The 23,581-nt window shown below is 40.6% G+C and overlaps 2 protein-coding genes across 2 annotated transcripts in view; both read left to right on the plus strand.

Moving 5' to 3' along the window:
- The first annotated feature begins 195 nt into the window (after positions 1 to 195).
- The window catches only part of LOC306888562 (C-type mannose receptor 2-like), a 36,039-nt gene continuing 12,653 nt past the window's right edge, over positions 196 to 23,581 (plus strand). Inside the window, exon 1 of the mRNA XM_079446943.1 lies at positions 196 to 254. The gene's annotated coding sequence lies outside the window, so the exon portion shown is untranslated. The remainder of the gene's footprint in view (positions 255 to 23,581) is intronic.
- LOC306888577 (C-type mannose receptor 2-like) lies at positions 202 to 4,370 on the plus strand. Its single transcript, XM_079446997.1, has 5 exons — positions 202 to 237; positions 374 to 426; positions 519 to 866; positions 1,866 to 2,219; positions 3,401 to 4,370. Exons 2-5 carry the CDS (start codon positions 390 to 392, stop codon positions 3,760 to 3,762), a joined length of 1,101 nt encoding a protein of 366 aa, XP_079303123.1. The 5' UTR covers positions 202 to 237; positions 374 to 389; the 3' UTR covers positions 3,763 to 4,370.

Raw genomic sequence — 23,581 nt, forward strand, 5'->3', positions numbered from 1 at the left:
AATAAGGTCCATATTCATATTGACTAATACTGACTAACACAGATGTCAGTATGCAAATTAGTGGAAAGAGATGGACAAATACACAAATATAGAGGAAGTAAAACATGAAATAGGGGGTTTTAGAGTAATAAACAAATGAAGTGACGCTGAATGATGGAAGAGAGCAGATATAATCATCACACAGTCTGAAGCTGCAGACAGAAACATCAGAATCAGGACAGAAACACAACCTCTGAAGTACGAATGACTTACATGTTAATTTTTTAACTAGAATTAGACTTTAGATGTGAATATTATCTGAATTGTTGTGAATCTAAGATGTTTTCTTTCTTTTTTTTTATTTGATCATGTTTTTCTCTAAAATGGAAATTAGAGTTTCTTTCTCAGAAATGGACCAAACTCTGTATTTCATTCTTCTTCTCGTTGGTGAGTGTGTTTGTGGTTTTATTGATGATTTATAGTTTCATTCGGTTTGATTCTGTTCTGAAAAGCATTAAAGCAAAGCCTCTCTTTCACAGCTCTCTGCTCCGTATCTGAATCTGTTCAGCGTCAGTATCACTTTATAAATGAGGAGAAGACCTGGACTGAAGCTCAGAGATACTGCAGAGAGAAATACACAGATCTGGCCACCGTTGACGACATGAACGACATGAACGAGCTGAAGAAGAGTCTGAATGATAGACGTGTCTGGATTGGGCTGCAGAAGACGGGTCGTGATGAATGGCACTGGTCTTCAGGTGAACCTGCGCTCGATCTGGACTGGGGAGAGAAACAACCAGAAGGCAGAGATGATTGTGCTATGATGGAAAAAGGAAAATTGGGAGATTTGCCTTGTAGTGATAACCGACATTTCATCTGCAACAACAGTGAGTGCAGATATTTAAAACTGATTTATAGAAATTTAAAAAACACTCATTTATAGATGTGCTTCTACCAAATTTGAATGCACTGCGAGCCTCTATCTTAATTTGATTGTGAATACAGAGGTGACTGTATATGTGTCACTTTCAATGTTGATGCAATTTCTGTACACACACACACACACACACACACACACAAAGAGACTTTATCTTTTGTTGCCACTATGGGGTACATTGTCACAATGGAAACCTGCAATTAAAGAGACAAGAGAGTAAAAAAAAATCACAGAGAGAAACAGAGATTGATATGGATCTAGTTGTTAATAATCATAGCAATACTCATCTGATAATAATGTCCATAAAGAATATGCATAGCAGTGACTAGAGGTGATACAGTGTTATTTCAGCCTTCAGTATCTCAATACAAACCTCTTATAGCTTAATTCTACTTGTACATGAACTCAAGTCTAGTCCATGATAGTCCATTAAAACAATTAATTTAGTTAATATTCTTAACTTTATAAATATTATAAATTAATAATCAGAGATGGGTAGATTACTTACAAATTGTAATCCGTTGCTGATTCCAGATTACATGTAATCAGTTACTACCCAGCTCTGTTAATAATCTACAATCCAAGTAAAAGTTTCTATGGAATAGTTAACTACCTGAAACATCTTCCTCTGTTTGACGTTTCTCTCATCTGGCTCTTTGTGCCTGAGTCAAGTAATCATAATGGATAAATTACTTTACTATTAGATAAAAGAGAGTGCTTTACAATCATCACCATGTTCCCCAGTGTTACTTCATGTTAGATCTTTAAAATAATCCTCAAAATATTGTGAACAATCAGTTTATCACCAGTAGTAGAAGCAGCTCAACTCTTCGGATGAAATGAGTTTCTGATGTTTCCACCACTGCTCCTGTTCACAGCCAAACCATAAAGCAGAATACGAATAATGAACAAATTGATTCATGAATCTTTTTCATTTGTTTTCCTAAAGCGAACACAGGACTCGTCTTAGCCAATCAAATGAAGAACTGGAGAGACGCTCAGAGTTACTGCAGACAGAATCACACTGATCTGGTCAGTGTGAGTAACCAGAATGAGAATCAACAGGTTCAGCAGTTCATTCGTGATAAACACTTATTTGAATCACAAGTCTGGATCGGTCTGTTCAGAGTCAGAGACTCATGGCAGTGGTCAGATCAGAGTGACTCCTCATTCAGATACTGGAAGTCTGGTCAACCTGATAAATATGGATATGGGGAAGACTGTACAGCTGTTGAACCGAATGATCAGGGACGATGGCATGACGTCTCTTGCACCAGTATAAATCCTTTTGTGTGTCATGAAGGTGAGATCCTCACAAAACACACACAATCCATCATCACCTCCAGATCTCTTGGGTATTAAGACTTGTATGGCTTAATATAATGTAAATTATGTATCTTACTGAAATAAGTAGTAGAAAACCCATCAAAGATTTAAGTTATTTAAAAAATCACATTGTTTTATGCATATTTTGAACTATGGTGGGCGCCATTGTTCTGATGACGTAAAATGGTGAGCTACTAGCGCTACCTGTTGCTATTTTTACCACAATACAACTCGAAATAGACAACTCGGAAAATAAAATACTTATATGATGACTACAGCTTCTGAAAGAGCTTACAGGTGGCGATGGATATAAGTATAGGTTTAAACCAGATGCTGTACCATCGATTTTTTTCCCCACAAGGAATCTAAATGCCCCGGATATTGAGGGAAATCAGCGCTGAGAAACTCCTCTTGTGGCCGCGAGTCATGATTAGCGTCGGCATGTTTACATCCTAACAGATGGCATCTAGCTTTTCTTGTCTCAGTCGTTTGTAAGTGTGGTCTAGTGAAAGACTCAAAGGCATCAGGGCTAAAGAAGCGGGTCTTTATGAAGTTTTATTCATTCACAGGCATCTTCCCATGCTTTCCTCCTCCTATTATCGCTGGGAAAGCAGTCTTGCATTGCTTCTCTTGTTGCCCTTTGACTGAAAATGACAACCAAAAGCCACACAATGTGGTATCGTATCAGTATTTTATTTTCTGAGTTGTGTATTATGAGTTGTGTTGCGGTAAAAAGCCAAGGACTATAGAAACAAGCGCCAGTAGCTCACCGAGTGCAACCATGTGATGTCATCGACGCAGAATGTACTGTGCACATAAAATAATGGCGCCCCCCATAGTCCAAAAAACGATTTAGATTTTTTTTAAATAACATACATTTTCATGGGTTTTCTATTACATATTTAAATAAGAGACATCATTTACATATATTAAGCTATACATGTAATACCCGGGGATCCCTTTAAAGTAGACGCTACATGTCTGCCATGACAAATTCATCCCATTTTGTGCTTATGCAATGTTTATACATCAGGCCTCAGATCTCTTAAAGCTGACGCTACATGTCTGCCATGACAAATTCATCCACAGAGTTTGTTCTGCATGTTGTTTTTGATCAGTCTCTCTCTAGTTTCTGCTTGTGCTTGGTTTGGTTTCCAGATAAACTGATTGTGATCAGAGAGAATCGGACGTGGTCTGGAGCTCTGAGATACTGCAGACAGAATCATGTGGATCTGGTCTCGGTTCATTCAGAAGAGATGCAGCATGAGGTGAGGAACGTGGTTAAACGGGCGTCTACTGCGGCGGTGTGGTTGGGTTTACGTCACTCCTGCACTGTGGGCATCTGGTTCTGGGTGAGTGGAGAGACTGTGTGCTATCAGAACTGGGCTCCAGGGAACGGCACATCAGAGGAGGACTGTGAAGAAACAGTGAGATCTGGAGCAGTTCAGTCTGGAGGAGATCAGCGCTGGATCAGCCGTCCTGAAACTGACCAACTCAACTTCATCTGCAGCAGATATTAAGAGTGAAAGATACACAGACCTTCAATATAAGATAACTAATGCTTGTGTGTTTACTCTCTTTAATTGGATTTTCATTCATCACTTTGTAAAGGTCGCACCTGTGGGTTAAAAATACAGAAACATTTTGCTCAGATGTTTGTTAATATAGTTCAAAAATATATATTCAGTAAAATGTAAATGTATGTTCTGTATTTACAAATTATTTCAACGTGTGTGTGTGTCATTTACAACTTTTGCTAAATTTTATGAGGGTCAAAGGACATCATAGACTCAATTAGATATAAATTTATACTGGTTTGTATTTCATGATGATATGAATAATATAACTGAAGAGTGTGATATGAGGTTTATTAAATTTCTTATATGTGTTTGTGTGTGTTGTTACGGCTACTTCTCTCTCTTATATTGAGTTTCATGTATCAATGTCTTTAGATTAGAAATACCTTTGAATATGAATCAATGAGCACCGACAGTATGTGTCTTAGCGAAATGAAATAATGTTTATTTTTTAAGGAGTGAAGGTTGCGTATAAAATATCTAGAATTCTTTTGCACTGAACATTACAGCATGTGTCAGCAGCAGCTCAAATAAACTCCTGTACAACCAGCAATCTCACCTCTTGACTGTGTCCCAACATCACAATTATAAAATCCAACATGGTTTCAATCATAATTCATTAACTGCAAACGAATTAAGAATGAATGTGAAGAATTAGGTGTGAAACGATCAGGAACCATTTAGTCTCCAGCACCACCATTTTCCAGAACTGCAACCTTCCTGGAGTCTCCAGAATTACAAGGTGTCAGGTTCTCAGAGACTTTCCTTGGGTAAAAAATCCTAAACAATGACTCTCACTTAATAAGAATAACATGCTGAAGTGTTGTGAAATACATGAAGACTATTTTTTATTGGCTTTATAGACAGATAAGTTGAGAGTGACTCTTGAAGGACCAGCACCACATCCTCTTGCACCACTGTTTGAAGAATCTAAGTTTTAGGAGCTCATTTTTAGTCCATCTCTGCAAGACAGACTTTTCAGCATAGGAGATGAACTAAAAATAAACTTACTGTAACATGGCGCTAAGGAGAAAAAATGTAGAATTTGAACAATAAGAAAAAGCAGCTAAGAGAAAAGGATTTACAGTTTAAAAGCAAATAGAAAGTCCCATTGTTTTATTCCTTTTCTTTATATATATATATTTTTTTGCAGATCTGCACATGTACGAGGTTTAAAATATTCATGAAATACTTTCTAAAAATATTGAAGTTTTGAGCAGCTGCATTCCTCTCGGTCAAAGATGAAAAAAATGGGATTTACAATAATAAATCATTTACAAAATAATTTTGACTTGAGCTGATTTATTAATAAGTAATGTCTCTATTGAGAGAATGTGCAAATTTTAATGTTAACAGGTTTTACCATGTTATTACAACATTTAACCACTTTTTATTAATTTAAAAATTGTGAAGTTCTTTCAAATTTAAGTATTGTACAGCAAAAAACAGTTTGATGCATATTTGATCAGTATTTTAGAAATTGTTTTTGAATATTACCAGTATTGACTTCAACGGATTTCAATCAATTCCTTTGAACACGACTGCTCAAAACAGTCTAAATTTTGTTACATCCCTAGGATGTATGTTGTATTAAAATGCATCCAAGTGTACACACACAGCAGTGAACATACACCCGGAGCAGTGGGAAGCCATTTATGCTGCGGCACCCGGGGACTACTATAACAGTTAAATGTCCCCAATTAACTGACATACAATTTTTTTCATCTTGATCATCTAAATGCAATATAATGTATGTTTCAGCTGTAGGAGATAGTCGACATATATAGTGAAGATACATTTTTATAACCCTAAACCTAACCCTACTCTGGAACCTGAAAGAACTTCAAATATGGACGCTGACTTGTACGTTTAGTAAGACATACATACAGGGGAAGTCGTGGCCTAATTGTAGGTGTTGTAGGTGGGGGGAGTGAATGTCCAGCGCTCTCTCCACCCTCAATACCACGACTGAGGTGCCCTTGAGCAAGGCACCGACGTTGTTTTCTAACTTGGAAACGTAAGCCTATCACTTTAAATATCCTGGGCTTTTTTAGACCTACTTCAAAAATACTAATATTTTTTCACCATGCCTGAAGCATTGTTCTGTAACGTTAGTCGTTTGAGCGTTAGCTTCCTCTGATCAGTTCCGTGAAGGTATCACAGAATATTCTGTGGTCACCACAGTTTCACCCTCACTGGACGTTGTTTAGGCTACAGGCCAAAGTAGTTTGTTCATTTTGACACTTGAAGTCTTCAAGACGGTGTCTGCGATGGCAGTTAACCTGTCAACCTCTCATCTACCCCTGTTTTCATATAATTTAGTTTGTAGCCTTTTGCTTATTGTGAATTTCTGTGAGGGCACCACGGAGTCTTCCATGGTAGACACACGGACAACCTCGGGTCTCACGCAGTGGCTTGTAGCTACCCTAATGTTGTTTCATTTAAAATAATTTGGCCTGCGCTTCGTCCGTCTTTCATCAATCGAAATTGATGGGCCGACACAACCTGGTCTCATCAATCTGCATATAAATAACACGAGTTTACACTTTCAAATTGCGTGTAATGCATACACCAAAGTCCAATTTTGCATGCATACGACACACCAATCCTTCCCATTAACTTAGAGAGCAGATGCGTCCGAATCCGAATATTCTGCGATTCCGTGATGCCACCACAGATTCGGAGTTAAGGGTGCGTGGTCATTACACGGAATTCTGTGAGACCAGGTTGAAGTTAAAGTTTAACTTTCCTGCAAAACTAACTAAAAACTAATAAATTAATGAGACTGAATGAAATATAATTAAATGTGACTAGAACAACACTCTTTGTTTAAGCTTCTGTTTGTCATGAGAGATGTAAATATTGTCCAGCCTGAAGGTCTAAATGTGGTGTGTATTAAGCAAATGAATGAGGATGTGTTTACATGCAAACAAGCAAAAAAAAAAAACTGTAAACAGCAGGAATATGAAACGAAACAATTAGAATTTTCACAAAGAGATGAATTCATATATGTGTGTCAATGTTTTAATCTTTGCATTCTGTCCAATAACAATCATGTATTTAGGGAAAATCAGCCAATTTTCTTCAGAAACAGGAGCAGATGATTTTATTTCAGTTTGGATAATGAGAGTCTTTAGTAACATTATAAATGGACTGCAGGGTAATAAATACACAATATGAGCAGATTAATGCCGGCAGTCCTGTCTTCATCTCGTCTCTGTTTCTCATGTCTGCTGTGTATCATCTTCACCAGCAGGGGCCTCCCCTTACGAGACAAAAATATATGTGGATATATTGGAAGATATAATGTGAGATATGAAATAATATATTTTGATATATGGTACACTAGTACTTATATTTTTCAATATTCTGCAATATGAACCATGTATAGCCATATATTGATACATATAAAATATATATTTAGCAATAAGACAGAAGCAATACAGTACTACATAGCTTTATTGAAACACTCATTCCTTTTTATTAATGCATGGGTTTACATACAAAATTAAATGTCTCAAAAATACATTCCCAATATGCCTACAAATGTCCCCAATTCTATGCAGATTCAGGCAAATTGACGTCCACATTTAATCATTCAGCAGACACTTTTATACAAAGTAACTTAAATGAGGACAATAGCAATCAAACCAACAAAAGAGCAATAATATGTAAGTGCTGTGACAAGTCTCGGTTAGCATACACATAGCAAGTTTACTATATATATGTGTGTGTGTGTGTGTGTGTGTGTATTTTCCATTCTTTTCCAATGAGCTACAGTCATTGTAGTGCAATAGTATTGACCAGTGTTGAGCAAGCTACTTTAACTGCATTTCCACTGCATTACTTTTTTTTTTTTAAATGTTCAAATATGTTCAAATAACTTGGATGCCTCCAGTATTAAATGAATGAAATGGACACTACATGGAATCAATTATTTTTAAACATTGTACACTGATACAAAACAACAATTTAAAAATACTTATTTACTTTACTTACTTTACTTTTGTCATTTAGCAGACGCTTTTGTCCAAAGCGACTTACAAATAAGAAAAAGTAACTAAAACTAAAAAGTTACAACTCTATAAATACTATATACCCACATATTTAAGAAAATAAAGAAATTAAATAAACTTGACACATGCATATAACAACATTTCAATAATAAACATATAAATGAATGAATGAAAGTAAATAATATAAAGATTTGTAATAAAGTTTTATTAGTATTTTCGTGCCGTGACAGTGAGGGTGGGAACATATGTAATGTAGCCACGCACACTTGCTAGAGTGTAGCATTTATATGCTGAGGAGGACTCTAGCCTACAAGACTCTGAAGGACTGAACTAGGAAGGACGCAGCCTCGGTAGGAAGCACCCAATGTTGATATTTGAAATCACCAAAACAAACATGCCCCTACCCCAAAAGGGCCTATTTTGATAGCTCTGCCCCACACATACATAATCTACGCAACCCAGGAAACGATTAGTTCTCTAAAACAAGGAAAATTGTGTGTTTAAAGAGAATAAAAAAAATAATATCAAAACGAATGGTCCTGTCTGTTGTTTATTAATTCAAGCGGTGACGTTCTACAATGTTGTCCGTTGACACTGTACGTAATCATGTCACTGGAGTTTGAGTGATCACTGTCCCAACGTGCAGTGAGTCAGGGAAATTACCAGTGACCGAATTTGTGTACACGATCAACTGCTTCATGAGCTCAGGAGCTAGGGAGCTGATTGAGACGCACCACGTGTCTACACTGGAATATGAGCTACGCGTCAAATCTCAGACAGAGAACTGCTGCCGCCTTCTATTTATGACGTGCTGACACAAATTTCAAATGATTTTCAACAGTCGCTTTATCGTGTCCAGTGTAGGCAGGCTTTAGCTGTTGTGCCGCGTCTGGTGTAGACACGGTGTTACTCACCTATCGAGAAGAAACAAAGCAACCTCGGCGTCCGATCGCAGGCTTTCCGCTCCTTGAGTTCTCTCCAGCGCTGGAATGCTGATCCGATATTTACACGTGTCCTACTTCTTGCCTTATCGTTCCGCAGACGTTTTCCTCTTTTGTTTTTTTTATCCGCCACCTCTATCTTTCTGTCACTCAGCTGTTTACTGAACGCTCTCTCTCCTTCATATCATGAAAAGACCCCTTACTGCTGACTGGCTACAAGTTTGATTTGGTACTCACCCCCGTTTTTTTTTTTTAAATACATTCCCCACCTTTAAAGGGAACATTGTTCACGAGTCTCCCCGCCGGTCTGCCAGTGTACTGCGGGAGGAAAACACTAGTTAGCACACCTTTACCAGGAAAGTGATCAAGTAACATTAAAAAAGTTAATTCAAGAAAATGAAGAAAACTGTATGTGTTTTAAATCTACAGAAGTCAAATATTTTTCGAAATGCACAGAAAATATACAATAACGCACTGTACACATAATATACGGCAAGACACCTGAGAAACAGTAATAATACTGTGAAAACAAAAATGATTTACAGTGATGCTGTTTGCTAGCTTTGACTAGTACGCTCTCTGATCATCCAATCAAAGGACTAGAAAATGCTGACGTTATCATAAGCCTGCTAGTGCTAGATGGCCCCTGTGCTGCCAACTCGAAATTTGACTGTTTAAAGCATTGGTTTCATTGCCATTGTTTATTCTGAAGGCCTAGGCAGATTTCTTTGACCCTGACAACACGATTGCTGAAATATAATTGGATTAAAGCTCAGATATAAACATACACTAATGGAAGGAGCGCAACTAAGAGAAAAGCTATGAAATGAAGAGACTATTGGAAATAATGTAATACACATTCATGGAAAAATTTATAAAAATTAAGTCAGTGATTCTGATAGTGTTCAGGTGAGCAGAGAAGGCTTTGTTGGCCCCGATGGCCCACCACTGATATATACTGAAATTTAGCACCATAAAACAATATATAGCAGGTGGATCCCAGTGTCTTATGACATCATACTGGAAATCCCCTCAATCTCCTCAATCCCCTTTTTCCTCAACGCTCTTGCTAATACATGTTTCATCTCTAGCTATACTCTTACGTTATAAACATTTTCTCAATAAAGACTTATAACGTGGTGTCTTTCTTAATAAACCATTTTCTCAATAAAACAAATACAATGTGTGGCGTCTTTGTTAATAAACCACTTTCTTATTACAATGAATACAATAACATGCAGCAGTTACATAATTGCCGATATGAGGCTTTTCCGGGAAATAAACAAAATAATACACTCTTAGACATATTAACTAAATACATCAAACAATGAGGCAGGGTAATTGTATTATTCTGCATATTACCTAACAATATATATTTGTATTTTAAATCACAAATTGCATTTCTACCCAGAAAAATTTTATTTTACCCAAAATCCCACTTGTTAGTGCTTTCCCTGTCAGAGCCGCATGTGAGCGGTTGTTCAGAATTCAATGTAATTTCTTGCCATAGCCATCAGTCACACAGTATTTTTGAGAAATGCTTTTGTGTGCTTAATTTAAGTTACAAAAACAATAGTGTTTGACATCCTAATTGTATAGAATTGTTGTTTTGAATATCAAATATTTTACTTAAACATTCCTCATGAATGCGTATTCAGTTATTTGTAATTCATGTTGTTGTGGAAAAAAAGTAGTTTCAGTGTAGCTACTTTTTGGTAGTAAATTTTAGTGTAGCTAGCTTCTTTTTTTTAAGGGTAGCTTGACTGTAGCTTAACTACTTTAACTTGTAAGTAGCTTGTAGCTCATCAAGCTACAGTTTCAGAGTAGCTTCCCCAAAACTGTAAAATCTTCTAGTGTGTGGCAAGCCTAAGCGACAAATAGCTGGTGATCTTCCATAGACCATCCCATTTAACAACATAGCGTTTGACCTTCAAGGATTCTTAAGGATGCAGCTTCTAAACTGGGACACATTTATTGTTTAGAGTTAGACACATTACATTAACACTTGCATAACTCTTTTTCCTTTGCATAGCATAAACTGTCTGTAAACAACTTCAAACGGTTTACATCAAACTAGAAGAAATAAGCAATGATAAACAGGCTACTTAACGAACATTGTCTATAAAGTTCACATGCCCCAGCTCCAAAAACACATTACATTTACTTTTACATTTAGTCATTTGGCAGACGCTTTTATCCAAAGTGACTTACAATTGGGGAATACAAAAAGCGATTCATCTTGAAGAGGCAATCAGACAGAGGAAGTGCTCGTAACACAAAGTCTCAGTTATTGTTCAAATAAGTACAAGCTAGTAAGGGAGGGAGAGAAAGATAGAGGGAAAGATTAAGGTTTTTTTTTTTAGATTTGGATGAAGTCAAGTACTGCCAAAAGAGATGAGTTTTCAGTTGTTGCTTGAAGATTGCCAGGGATCCGGCATTCCGGATAGGGGTGGGAAGATTATTCCACCAGCCAGGAATGGTGAACGAAAATGTTCTGGAGAGTGATTTTGAGCCTCTCTGTGATGGTACCACAAGGCGTCGCTCACTAGCAGATCTCAAACTTCTGGAGGGGATGTAGGTTCGTAATAGTGAGTGGAAGTAGGAGGGTGCAGAGCCTGTGGTAGTTCTGTACGCAAGCATCAGTGACTTGAACTTGATGCGAGCTGCCACTGGTAGCCAGTGCAAGAAGATGAAGAGAGGTGTAACATGCTCTCTTTTGGGCTCGTTGAAGACCAGTCATGCCGCTGCATTCTGAATCATTTGTAGAGGTTTGATTGTGTTTGATGGCAGACCAGCCAGAAGAGCATTGCAGTAGTCCAGCCTAGAAACGACAAGGGCCTGGACAAGAAGTTGTGAAGCATGCTTTGTCAGAAAGGGCCTGATCTTTCTGATGTTGTGTAGTGCAAATCTGCAGGATCGAGCAGTCTTTGCAATGTGCTCTTTGAAGGTCAGCTGGTCATCAAAGATTACACCAAGATTTCTGACCGAAGTTGATGGGGTAATCATTGATGAGCCTAACTAAATCGTGAAGTCATGCTGTAGAGTCGGAGTGGCAGGGAAGACAAGAAGCTCCGTCTTTGCCAGGTTGAGCTGTAGGTGATGTTCTTTCATCCATGCCGAGATGTCCGCCAGGCAGCCTGAGATCCGTGCAGCTACCGTTGGGTCATGTGGTTGAAAAGAGAGATAGAGCTGTGTGTCATCGGCGTAGCGGTGATAGGAGAAGCCCTGTGCATGTATGATGGGACCCAGTGATGTAGTGTATGTGGAGAAGAGGAGGGGTCCAAGAACCGATCCCTGAGGAACTCCAGTGACCAGTTGATGTGGTTTGGATACCTCCCCTCCCCAGGCCACCCTGAAGGATCTACCGGTGAGATAGGATTCAAACCAGCGAAGTGGAATCCCAGTGATGCCCAGTGATGAGAGGGTAGACAGGAGAATCTGATGATTGACAGTGTCAAAAGCAGCAGAAAGATCCAGCAGAATGAGGACTGATGATTTGGAATCGGCCTTTGCAATTCACAGGGCTTCAGTGACTGAGAGTAGCGCAGTCTCTGTTGAATGGCCACTCCTGAAACCTGACTGTTTAGCGTCCAGTTTGTTGTACTGTGAAAGAAACCGTGAGAGCTGGTTGAAGACAACTCGTTCGAGTGTTTTCGCTACGAATGTAAGGAGAAAGACAGGTCTGTAGTTTTCTAAAAGAGAAGTGTTTAATTTAGGTTTTGGGGTTACCCGAGCCTGCTTGAATGCTGTGGGGAAGATGCCTGTGAGGAGAGATGTGTTGATGATGTGTGTGAGTGCCGGTAAGAGTGTGGGAGAGATTGTTTGGAGAAGGTGTGAGGGGATTGGGTCGAGAGGACATGTTGTAGGATGGCTGGAGAGGAGAAGTGTAGGAGCCATATATCGGGTTTGATTAGTCTGTTGTGATATTTCTTCTTTCCTTCTATACTGTTGTGTATATGCACGCGCGGTGTGACGTCATTTGTAACTATGGCACCGTAAGTGGGTGTGGTGTGTATATTAGCGTGTGTGTTCACCTGTGGGGCATGGCGGGTTGTTTGGAGCATGGCTGCAGGGTGAGCATGGGGAAAAACTTTCTTTTGACCGTCACTACTGTCAATGACGTTACTACCATCACTATCTGTTACTGTGCGTTCTTTGATGTATCTTTCCTCGACTGAATGCATCTACCAAAGTAAGTGATTGGTGTTTGTTCTTTCTGCTGGTGAAACGGAGTAATAAAAATAACATCAGATGTAATGCTTCAGTGTGACGCGTCTTTAGTATAATCTCCTCGTGTCTTAGCCTGCTGCGGCTTTTGGATTGTTTTTGAGTATATGCCGCTACATTGTGTCAAAAGAAAGTTTTACGAAGCGCAGATTCAAACGTAGTGTTGGTTAACGCTGGATTGTTAAGCGATAGACGTGAACGCGCATTTGTTTTATGTAGAACTTATTTCATTCACAAATTTTCTGTTATAATTGATGCTCATTTTTTGATTACTACAGCTGTCTGTATTTGAAAAGTACACTGTAAATAATGTGGATTGATGGTCAAAAAAGGATTGTATTCCCTGCTAGGCTCAGTGGTACTTTCACATAAGGTGATAGTACTGGTTTGTTTGTTTTATTACCCTTTGTAGTATTTTGGTTTGTGCGTCAAGCGGGTGAAGCATTGCGCTTGGGAGTGCCGCCGTAGTTCTGGTCCCAAGACGGTTAGTCTGGTTCAAGACTATCGGTATAGAGGTACATAAATACCCACCGCTAGTATGCACAGAAGACTAGGGTTGAGTTTAGCTTAGCTTTTGTGGATAATTTAGAGGGAAACAGACCAATGCATCGTATCTTGTTTTTGAGTGGAAAGTTAATTCAAGTATGCTGTGTTAAGTGTCATTAGCAGGTATTTTCTGTGATTTGTTTTGGATTATCTTGCAGATAAAATGGAGTTGAGTGATACCAGGTTGAAAGAGAAAAGGCAAATATCATTGACACCTAGGGCTTTCGAATATAAATTAGGAAAGCTCCAAGAAGAACGTCAAACAAAAATAAGAAAGATCAAAGGTGCAATTAGAGATATTAAAGATTTAATGCAAAGTGCTGATAGTGCTGAAGATATACGGTCACACCTTGAAAGTATATCAAGCCTGTTTAATGAAGCAAGTCATCTTCATGGTGTTGTGATTTCTATGATCCCACCTGAAGAACAAGAAAAACAGAACACTTGGTTTGATAGCATTGAAAAACATAAAGCCGCTTTTGTGGAAGAGATAAATAAACGGCTGTTGAATGCGCCAGACATACCTGTAAAGGATGTTGATGCCCCATGTTTACGATCTACTGTTTCCAATGCTAATGAGGCCCATATATCTAGAATTATGGAAAATACAGAAGATGATGATATTAGGCCAAGTGACAGCGTTTCTAATGTATCAGTGAGGTCAAAGAAACGTAGTACAGTGGTGAGTAAATCTATGTCTACTGCATCATCAGCTAGGATGAGGGCTGAGGCTGAAACAGCTGCTCTTAAGGCTCGTCAAATGCTGCTGAGTCAGAAGCATGCCTTGGAGGAACAGCAGGAACTGTTGAGGAGGAAGAAGGAGGAGCTCGATCTGGACATGGAGCTGGCAGCATCTATGGCTAAAGTAAGCGTGTTTAAGGCTTCAGAAGTATCTTGTGCGTCTCATGCATCTGTGAGATCAGATGGGATGAACTCCTATTTGGAAAGAAAAAATAACACACAGTTAAGCCATGGCGCTGCAATATTTGTTCCTGAGTTCAATACTCAACCATCTGCTGCAGAGGCTGGAGATGAAGCTTTGCTTTCAGGTTATGCTGCTGTGAGGCCCAAGACATACAACAAAATTGGGCTGCCTGCTGTTGTGACCAGAGATGATCCATCCACTTTATCTTTTCAGCCTGCTGTCACGAATAATGCTGGTCTCTCCACTCTGTCAGAGGGTGCTTTTCATCCATCAGTTACTCGCCTTCAATATGAAGCTGAACCTGTAACAGTGAATAACTCTGATCATCGTTTTCTTACAGTTTTGGAAAGACAAAATCAAATTACGTCTTTATTGGTTGGGCAACAGTCACTTTTTCTATTACCCAAGCAAGACTTACAAGTTTTCGACGGAGATCCATTGGAGTATCAAACCTTCATAAGAGGATTTGAACACAACATAGAAGGAAGAACACAAAGTCAAAAGGACTGTTTATATTTCCTTGAGCAGTATACAAGAGGTCAGCCCAGGGATTTGGTCCGAAGCTGTCAACATCTGCCACTGTCTCATGGATACACCAAGGCAAAGTCATTACTTCAGGAACATTTTGGTGATCCATTTAAAGTAGCTTCCGCATATATGGATAAGGTGCTTTCATGGCCGATGGTTAAAGCTGAAGATATTAAGGCTTTGCGGGCCTATAGTCTCATGTTACAGGAATGTTGCAATTCCATGGGGACCGCCGTAAGTGACCTAAATGTACCTACAAATATGCAGACTATTGTGAGAAAGCTGCCTTATAAGTTGCGGGATCATTGGAGAAGTGTGGCTGGCGATATTCAGGAGAAGTTTCATCGTAGAGCTACATTTTTGGACATAGTGCAGTTTGTTGAGAGACAGGTCAAGATAGCAGGTGATCCTCTCTTTGGAAACATCCAAGATACACCTGCGACAGGAAGAAAAGAATTAAAAATGGTCAAGTCTCAAACTGGTTCAAAGGCTAGAGGCAGCAGCTTTGCCACTAATGTAGCACCTGCTGAGAAGAAAATAGAGCCTGTGCAAAAAAGGGAGAAGAATTCACTAGTGAAAGTTTGTTTGTTTTGTGGAGCTGGACATTCGTTGGATGCTTGTCTTCTTTTGGATAAAAGGACTCAAGATGAAAAAATGTCCTTTTTGAAGGAGAACCGTATGTGCTTTGGATGCCTGTGCGTTGGGCACATGAGTAAGGATTGCAGAAAACGACTGATATGTAGAATATGCAATTATAGACACCCTACGTTGTTGCATATCCACCCCAAAGCTAGACAAAAGAGTCCGACTCAGGCCTTCGGTGGCTTGGAAATGACCAGAGAAGGTGCTGTGACGTCAGTTCAGTCCAGTGGTTTGACTGGGGCCGGTAAACAGGACTGCACGCTCCCTATTTTGCCTGTCCAGGTGAGATCCAAGAGAGGGCAAGAGACTTTTGTCACGTATGCGTTTCTGGATCCAGGGAGTACTTCTTCGTTTTGTACAGAGCGACTCATGAATCGGTTTAATCTTATAGGAAAGAAACTGGGAATTCTCCTTAGAACTATGGGACAAGAGAAAGTGGTGGACAGTTATAAGCTGTCAGACTTGGAAATAGCCGGATTAGATTCGGACAACCTTTTTGGCCTGCCTGAGGTTTTTACTCAGAAGAGTATGCCTGTTCATCGAGGTAATATTCCATGCTCGAAAGATCCCCAAAGATGGTTGCATCTGAGAAAAATAAAAATGCCAGAGATCGATGCTGATGTAGACCTTCTGATTGGCAATAACATCCCTCAAGCTCTGGAACCGTGGGAAGTGATTCGTGCAGCGAATGGCGGCCCTTATGCAATTAAGACCATTCTGGGTTGGACCGTAAACGGTCCGCTCCGAGGAGATAATCAGTTTAGCGATCAGTGTTTGCAGCCCAACATCTCCGTTAATCGCATCTCCGTGGCAAGGCTTGATGAGCTTTGGGAGAAGCAACTGAAGGTGGATTTTCCTGAAAATCTGCAGGATGAACAACCTGGTCAGTCGAGAGAGGATAAGCGCTTCATTGAGTCAGTTTCTGAATCTGCCAAGTTCATTGATGGTCATTATAGTATCGGTTTGCCGGTAAGACAAAAAAACCTAAAAATGCCTAACAATAAACCAGTCGCAGAACAGCGTGCATTGAGTCTCAAAAGACGCTTGAATAAGGATCCATCTTTTTGCGCCGACTACATTGCATTTATGTCCAAGATGCTGGCTGATGGCTATGCTGAGAGAGTTCCGCATGAGCATCTGACTCGTAGTGATGGAAGAGTGTGGTATTTACCCCACCACGGGGTGTATCATCCTAAAAAGAAAAAACTGCGGGTAGTTTATGATTGTGGAGCCACATTTCAGGGGACATCTCTGAATTCACAGTTGTTTCAAGGACCAGATCTCACAAATTTGTTGGTGGGAGTCCTTACAAGATTTCGCAAAGAACCTGTGGTGCTTATGGCAGATATAGAGGCCATGTTCCATCAGGTCAGGGTTCCAGTTGAAGACTCTGACTTGTTGAGATTTTTGTGGTGGCCAGATGGAGATTGCAGTCAGGAGTTAGTGGAGTATAGAATGATGGTGCATCTGTTCGGTGCTACTTCCTCTTCTAGTTGCGCTTGTTTTGCTTTAAGAAAATGTGCTGAAGACAATCAAAAGTGCTTCAGTTCTGCGGCAGTTAACACCATCCTACACCATTTCTATGTTGATGATTGTTTGGTGTCTGTTGGTTCTGAAGAGGAAGCAGTATCTTTATGTCAAGAGCTTAGTGCCTTATGTGCTGAAGGTGGTTTTAAGCTCACAAAATGGATTAGTAATCGACGTACTGTCCTCGCTGGAATTCCACCGGAAGAGCGAGCCAAAGAGGTAAAAGATTTGGATTTGGATAATGACTCTTTGCCCGTTGAGCGTGCCTTGGGTGTGCAGTGGTGTGTCGAATCTGACTCATTTAAGTTTAAAATCGTACTTAAAACTCACCCACTCACAAGAAGAGGAATCCTGTCCATGGTTAGTTCGATCTATGACCCTCTTGGTTTCGTGGCCCCTGTTGTTTTGTCTGCCAAGAAAATCCTCCAAGACCTTTGCAGGAGACGTTTGGGATGGGATGATCCTTTGCCCTCTTCTGTTGTCGGAGAATGGATGGCTTGGCTGGAAGACCTTCATGACCTTGAAAACTGGGAGGTCAATAGGTGCTTAAAACCTGTGGACTGTGGTCATCTTGTCTCTGCTCAGCTACACCACTTTGCAGACGCAAGTGAGGAAGGATTTGGGACTGTGACTTATTTGTTGCTCCATGACAATAATGGACGAACTCACAGTGCATTTGTAATGGGAAAGGCACGTGTAGCTCCTCTTAAACTTGTAACTATTCCTCGGATGGAGCTGACTGCCGCGGTGGTGGCTAGCAGAATGGACAAGTTGTGGAGGAAGGAGCTGCAAATGGACCTTGAAGAGTCGGTCTTTTGGACGGACAGCACTTCTGTTTTGAAATACATAAAAAATGAGACATCTAGATTTAAGATCTTCATAGCAAACAGAGTGTCTGAAATATTGAAAACATCTAACGTATCGCAGTGGAGGTACGTGAATACAGCAAACAACCCTGCGGATCTAGTTTCCAGAGGTGTTAAAGTTCAGTCACTTTTAAAGACTGATGCTTGGCTCTGTGGCCCTGACTTTCTTCATGAGCCTGAGTATAGGTGGCCCGAAAATCCTGAGATCTTGGAAAGCTCTCTTTTTGGAGACCCAGAGGTTAAGGCTGTGGCGGTGAACGCTGCTCAAGTTGAGCAGGTTAGTCCGGTGGAGAAGCTCATTGGTTACTTTTCCTCTTGGTTCCGTCTTAAGAGGGCAGTTGGTTGGTTTCTCAAGTTTAAGACCTTGCTCCTATCCTTGGCACGACATCGAAAGCTGCTGAGAGAAGACCTTTCTAATTTGGATCTAAGTACTGATCAGTTGGAGAAAAAGCTACAGTTTCAGATGGAAGGTGTTAAGGCTCAAGTGCCAAAGGATGTTTTATCCCTAGAGGATATGGACATGGCAGAGTTAAACATTATCCGTTTCTGCCAAAAAATAAGGTTTCCGGAGGAACTGTCCTATTTGAAGAAGGGAGAGTGTGTAAGAAGGACAAGTCATCTCTACAAGCTCAACCCGATCCTGGATGGTGATCTCATTAGGGTTGGAGGACGGCTCAGTAGAGCAGCAATGCCACTTGAAGCGAAACATCCGGTTATACTGGCCAAAGATCAACACATTTCTAATCTCATCCTTGCTCATGTACATCAAGAAACAGGCCATGGTGGACGAAACCATATGCTTTCTCATTTACGTCAGAAGTATTGGATTCCTGGTGCCTGTGTTGCCATCAGAAAGGTTCTGACTAAATGTGTTATCTGTCGTAAACTGTCTGCTTCACCTGGACAGCAGAAAATGGCTGATCTTCCTCACAACAGAATTACTCCTGATGAGCCTCCTTTCAGTCGAGTTGGTTTGGACTGTTTTGGACCATTTGAAGTTAAACGTGGAAGAACTGTAATCAAGCGGTATGGGCTCATTTTTACATGCTTGGCAATACGAGCCATACACCTTGAAGTTCTTTCATCTTTAGACACGGACTCCTTCATTAATGGTTTCAGAAGGTTTATAGCAAGACGTGGACAAGTCCTGGAAATCCGTTCAGACAACGGTACTAATTTTGTGGGCGCTGAACGTGAATTGAGGCAGGCTATTGAGAATCTGAATCATGACCTCATAAATGATGTACTGTTGCAAAAGGGTGTTAAATGGGTTTTTAATCCCCCAGCAGCATCACACCATGGAGGCGCTTGGGAAAGATTAATTCGGTCAGTTCGTAGAGTGCTGAACTCTGTCTTTAAGACTCAGATCCTTGATGAAGAAAGCTTGGCAACGGTATTTTGTGAGGCTGAAGCGATTGTTAACAGTCGTCCAATAACGAAAGCATCTATGGATCCTCAAGATTTGGAGGCATTGACTCCTAATCATCTGCTTTTGCTTAAATCGCAGCCGTTATTGCCTCCAGGATTGTTCAAGAAGGAGGACGTTTATTCTCGTCGTCGCTGGAGACAGGCTCAGTACATGTCGGATTTGTTCTGGAAGCGCTGGGTAAAGGAGTACCTTCCTGGACTTCAGGAGCGCCAGAAGTGGAATTCCGTAAAAAGAAACTTTGTTTCAGGAGATCTGGTGGTGCTAGTGGATGATATGGCACCTCGAAACACTTGGATTACGGGAATAATTGTGGATACTGTTCTAGATAAAAATGGACTGGTACGAAGTGTACGGATTAAGACTAAGACTAGCTATCTGAACAGACCAATAACCAAAGTCTGCCTTCTGCAGGAAGCAGAAGGGCAGTGAAGATCTTGTACAGTTTGAATTAACTTTATTATTGGACCTTTAAAGGACTAATAGTTCATTCTTCATATTCTGATTGGTGTCTGTCTCCCACAAGGTAATAGTGGTGGTTAATTATTACTATGAAATAATTTGGGGCCGGAATGTAGGAGCCATATATCGGGTTTGATTAGTCTGTTGTGATATTTCTTCTTTCCTTCTATACTGTTGTGTATATGCACGCGCGGTGTGACGTCATTTGTAACTATGGCACCGTAAGTGGGTGTGGTGTGTATATTAGCGTGTGTGTTCACCTGTGGGGCATGGCGGGTTGTTTGGAGCATGGCTGCAGGGTGAGCATGGGGAAAAACTTTCTTTTGACCGTCACTACTGTCAATGACGTTACTACCATCACTATCTGTTACTGTGCGTTCTTTGATGTATCTTTCCTCGACTGAATGCATCTACCAAAGTAAGTGATTGGTGTTTGTTCTTTCTGCTGGTGAAACGGAGTAATAAAAATAACATCAGATGTAATGCTTCAGTGTGACGCGTCTTTAGTATAATCTCCTCGTGTCTTAGCCTGCTGCGGCTTTTGGATTGTTTTTGAGTATATGCCGCTACAAGAAGATTTGATACTTCTGCCTCAGTGAGGGGACAGAAGGAGCTGCACTCACAGCTGATAGCCTCTGGTCTCTCAACCGAGGTTGTTGAGACCATTCTCCAGTCCAGAGCTCCCTCTACGAGGAAACTGTGTGCCCTGAAGTGGAGACTCTTCACTTCATGGTACGGAGATCGCCAGCTCGACCCAGTTAACTGCCCAGTAGGTACAGTGCTGGAGTTCCTGCAGGCTCGACTCTCCGCAGGGTTAGCCCACTCCACCTTGAAGGTCTATGTGGCGGCAATTTCTGCTTACCACACCCCTCTTGGTGGATTGACAGTGGGCGCACAACCCCTAGTTACATGTTTCCTCCGTGGTGCACTGAGGCTTAGTCTTCCTCCCTTTCGGGAGCCTGACCAGGTGCGAGAACGTCCACAGAGCTGCCATGTGGAGAAGGACGGACCAGTTGCTAGTGTGCTACGGTCCTTCTAAGAGGGGTCTGCCTGCTTCCAAGCAGACCCTCAGTCGGTGGATTGTGGATGCCATTCACATGGCTTATGAGTCTTCTGACCTCCCCTCGCCGATGGGAGTCAGGGCTCATTCCACTAGGAGTGTGGCGGCCTCCAAGGCCTTTCTCGCAGTTGTCCCTTTCAGGACATCTGCAACGCTGCGGGTTGGTCCACGCCTCTGACCTTAGTCAGATCCTTGGCCTGGACATGTGAGCCACTCCAGTCTCTTCCGTTCTCTTGCCCTAGCTGTGTGCCTCTTTTGGACACACAGGGCAGGGGTGCGGAAGTCTGGAGCCGTTGGTATCTCGTTCCCCAAAGCGTCGTTGACGCAGCTCGAGTTCCTGAAGAGGAACGTCTTAGGTTACTTGTGTAACCCTAGTTCCTCGAGGGAACGAGACGCTGCGTGACGGAGCCACACTTCCGGCATCCCTGCCAGCGCTTGCTTCATTCTATAAGCTGATGCCGGTTTCACCGCACGTGCTTTTGTACCAGCTGGTCATTACGTCACCTCGCCTGTGACATCCCTTCCCATTTCTGGACAGATTTGATTGGTATTCAGAGCCGGTTACGCTATTGGCGTCCCCCAAAGCGTCGTTGATGCAGCGTCTCGTTCCCTCGAGGAACTAGGGTTACACAAGTAACCTAAGACGTTTTCTCCGAAAACCTGACTTGGACTTCACACATCCAAACACAGGTTAAGAAAGCCAGGCAAAGACTGTACCATCTGCGACAGCTGAGGAAATTCAGGGTCTCACCAGCAATCCTGAAAACTTTCTATTCAGGGACCATAGAAAGTGTATTGACTCAGTGCATCTCAGTGTGGTATGGAAACAGCTCCAATCAGGACTGCAAAGCACTACAGAGAGTTGTGCGCTTAGCTGAGCGTATCTCCGGGTCTGCTCTCCCCTCTCTGCAGGACATCTACCTCAAACGCTGCAAAAATAGAGCTGTCAAAATTATCAAGGACTCTAATCACCCTGGTAACCATCTATTCACTTTGCTTCCATCTGGTAAGCGCTTCCGTAGCCTGATGGCAAAAGCTGAGAGTCTTAGGAAGAGCTTCTTCCCCCAGGCCATCAGGCTCCTAAACTCTAACTCTGTGTCATAACATCACTTGACTCCATGTAAATATCACCATATCAATAAGCTATTCATCATTTTTCTCCATGTAAATATCATTCATCAATAAGCTATTCATCATTTTTCTCTACCTCATATTGCTGCTATTTAAATACCCTGTATGAGTTTTTTGCACATTATTTTTGCACATTCCTCTTATTACTATTTAAGTCAACAACATACTGACCTGCACATTTATATTTATATTTTTTATCTTATCTTTTATTTTATTTTTTCTACTTTTCTTTTTCTTAATATTTGTATTCTATATAATTGCACTGTCCTTGGAGCGGACCTGACCTACATTTCACTGCTGGTTATACCCTGTATAATTGTGTATGTGACAAATAAAAACTCTTGAATCTTGAAATCTTGAATCTTGAATCTTGAACTAAATTAATAAATGCACATAACATTCTAATTTTTAGCCCATAAAGCACCAATAAGGAATAAAACAATATTTTGAATAATTTTTACAACATGTAATAACATCAAAGGAACTCTGCATAAATTAACTTATTGCAATGCGTCACATTTATTCTCCTGTTTCACGTCGTCAGAGATGTAAATATAGTCCAGCCTGAAGGTGTAAATGTGGTGAGGACATAAGCAAATGAATGAGGATATGTTTACATGCAAATGTGTTCATGTCTTCTGAAGAAAAACAACAACAACAACAAGTAAACAGCAGGTTTTTAAAAGCTCTCGTGAGCAGTATCATCTGTCTTCACTAATTAACTCAACACTCATCAGTCAGATCATTAGTGGGTTGATGGTTTCAGCACCAGAAACACAAACATACAGGTCCTTCTCAAAAAATTTGCATATTGTGATAAAGTTCATTATTTTCTGTAATGTACTGATAAACATTAGACTTTCATATATTTTAGATTCATTACAACACAACTGAAGTAGTTCAAGCCTTTTATTGTTTTAATATTGATGTTTTTTTCAGCACGACCTGGCACCTGCTCACAGTGCCAAAACCAGTGGTAAATGGTTTACTGACCATGGTATTACTGTGCTCAATTGGCCTGCCAACTCTCCTGACCTGAACCCCATAGAGAATCTGTGGGATATTGTGAAGAGAAAGTTGAGAGACGCAAGACCCAACACTCTGGATGAGCTTAAGGCCGCTATCGAAGCATCCTGGGCCTCCATAACACCTCAGCAGTGCCACAGGCTGATTGCCTCCATGCCACGCCGCATTGAAGCAGTCATTTCTGCAAAAGGATTCCCGACCAAGTATTGAGTGCATAACTGAACATAATTATTTGAAGGTTGACTTTTTTTGTATTAAAAACACTTTTCTTTTATTGGTCGGATGAAATATGCTAATTTTTTGAGATAGGAATTTTGGGTTTTCATGAGCTGTATGCCAAAATCATCAATATTAAAACAATAAAAGGCTTGAACTACTTCAGTTGTGTTGTAATGAATCTAAAATATATGAAAGTCTAATGTTTATCAGTACATTACAG

Source organism: Barbus barbus (genome assembly GCF_936440315.1).
Source record: "Barbus barbus genome assembly, chromosome: 2".
NCBI lineage: Eukaryota > Metazoa > Chordata > Actinopteri > Cypriniformes > Cyprinidae > Barbus > Barbus barbus.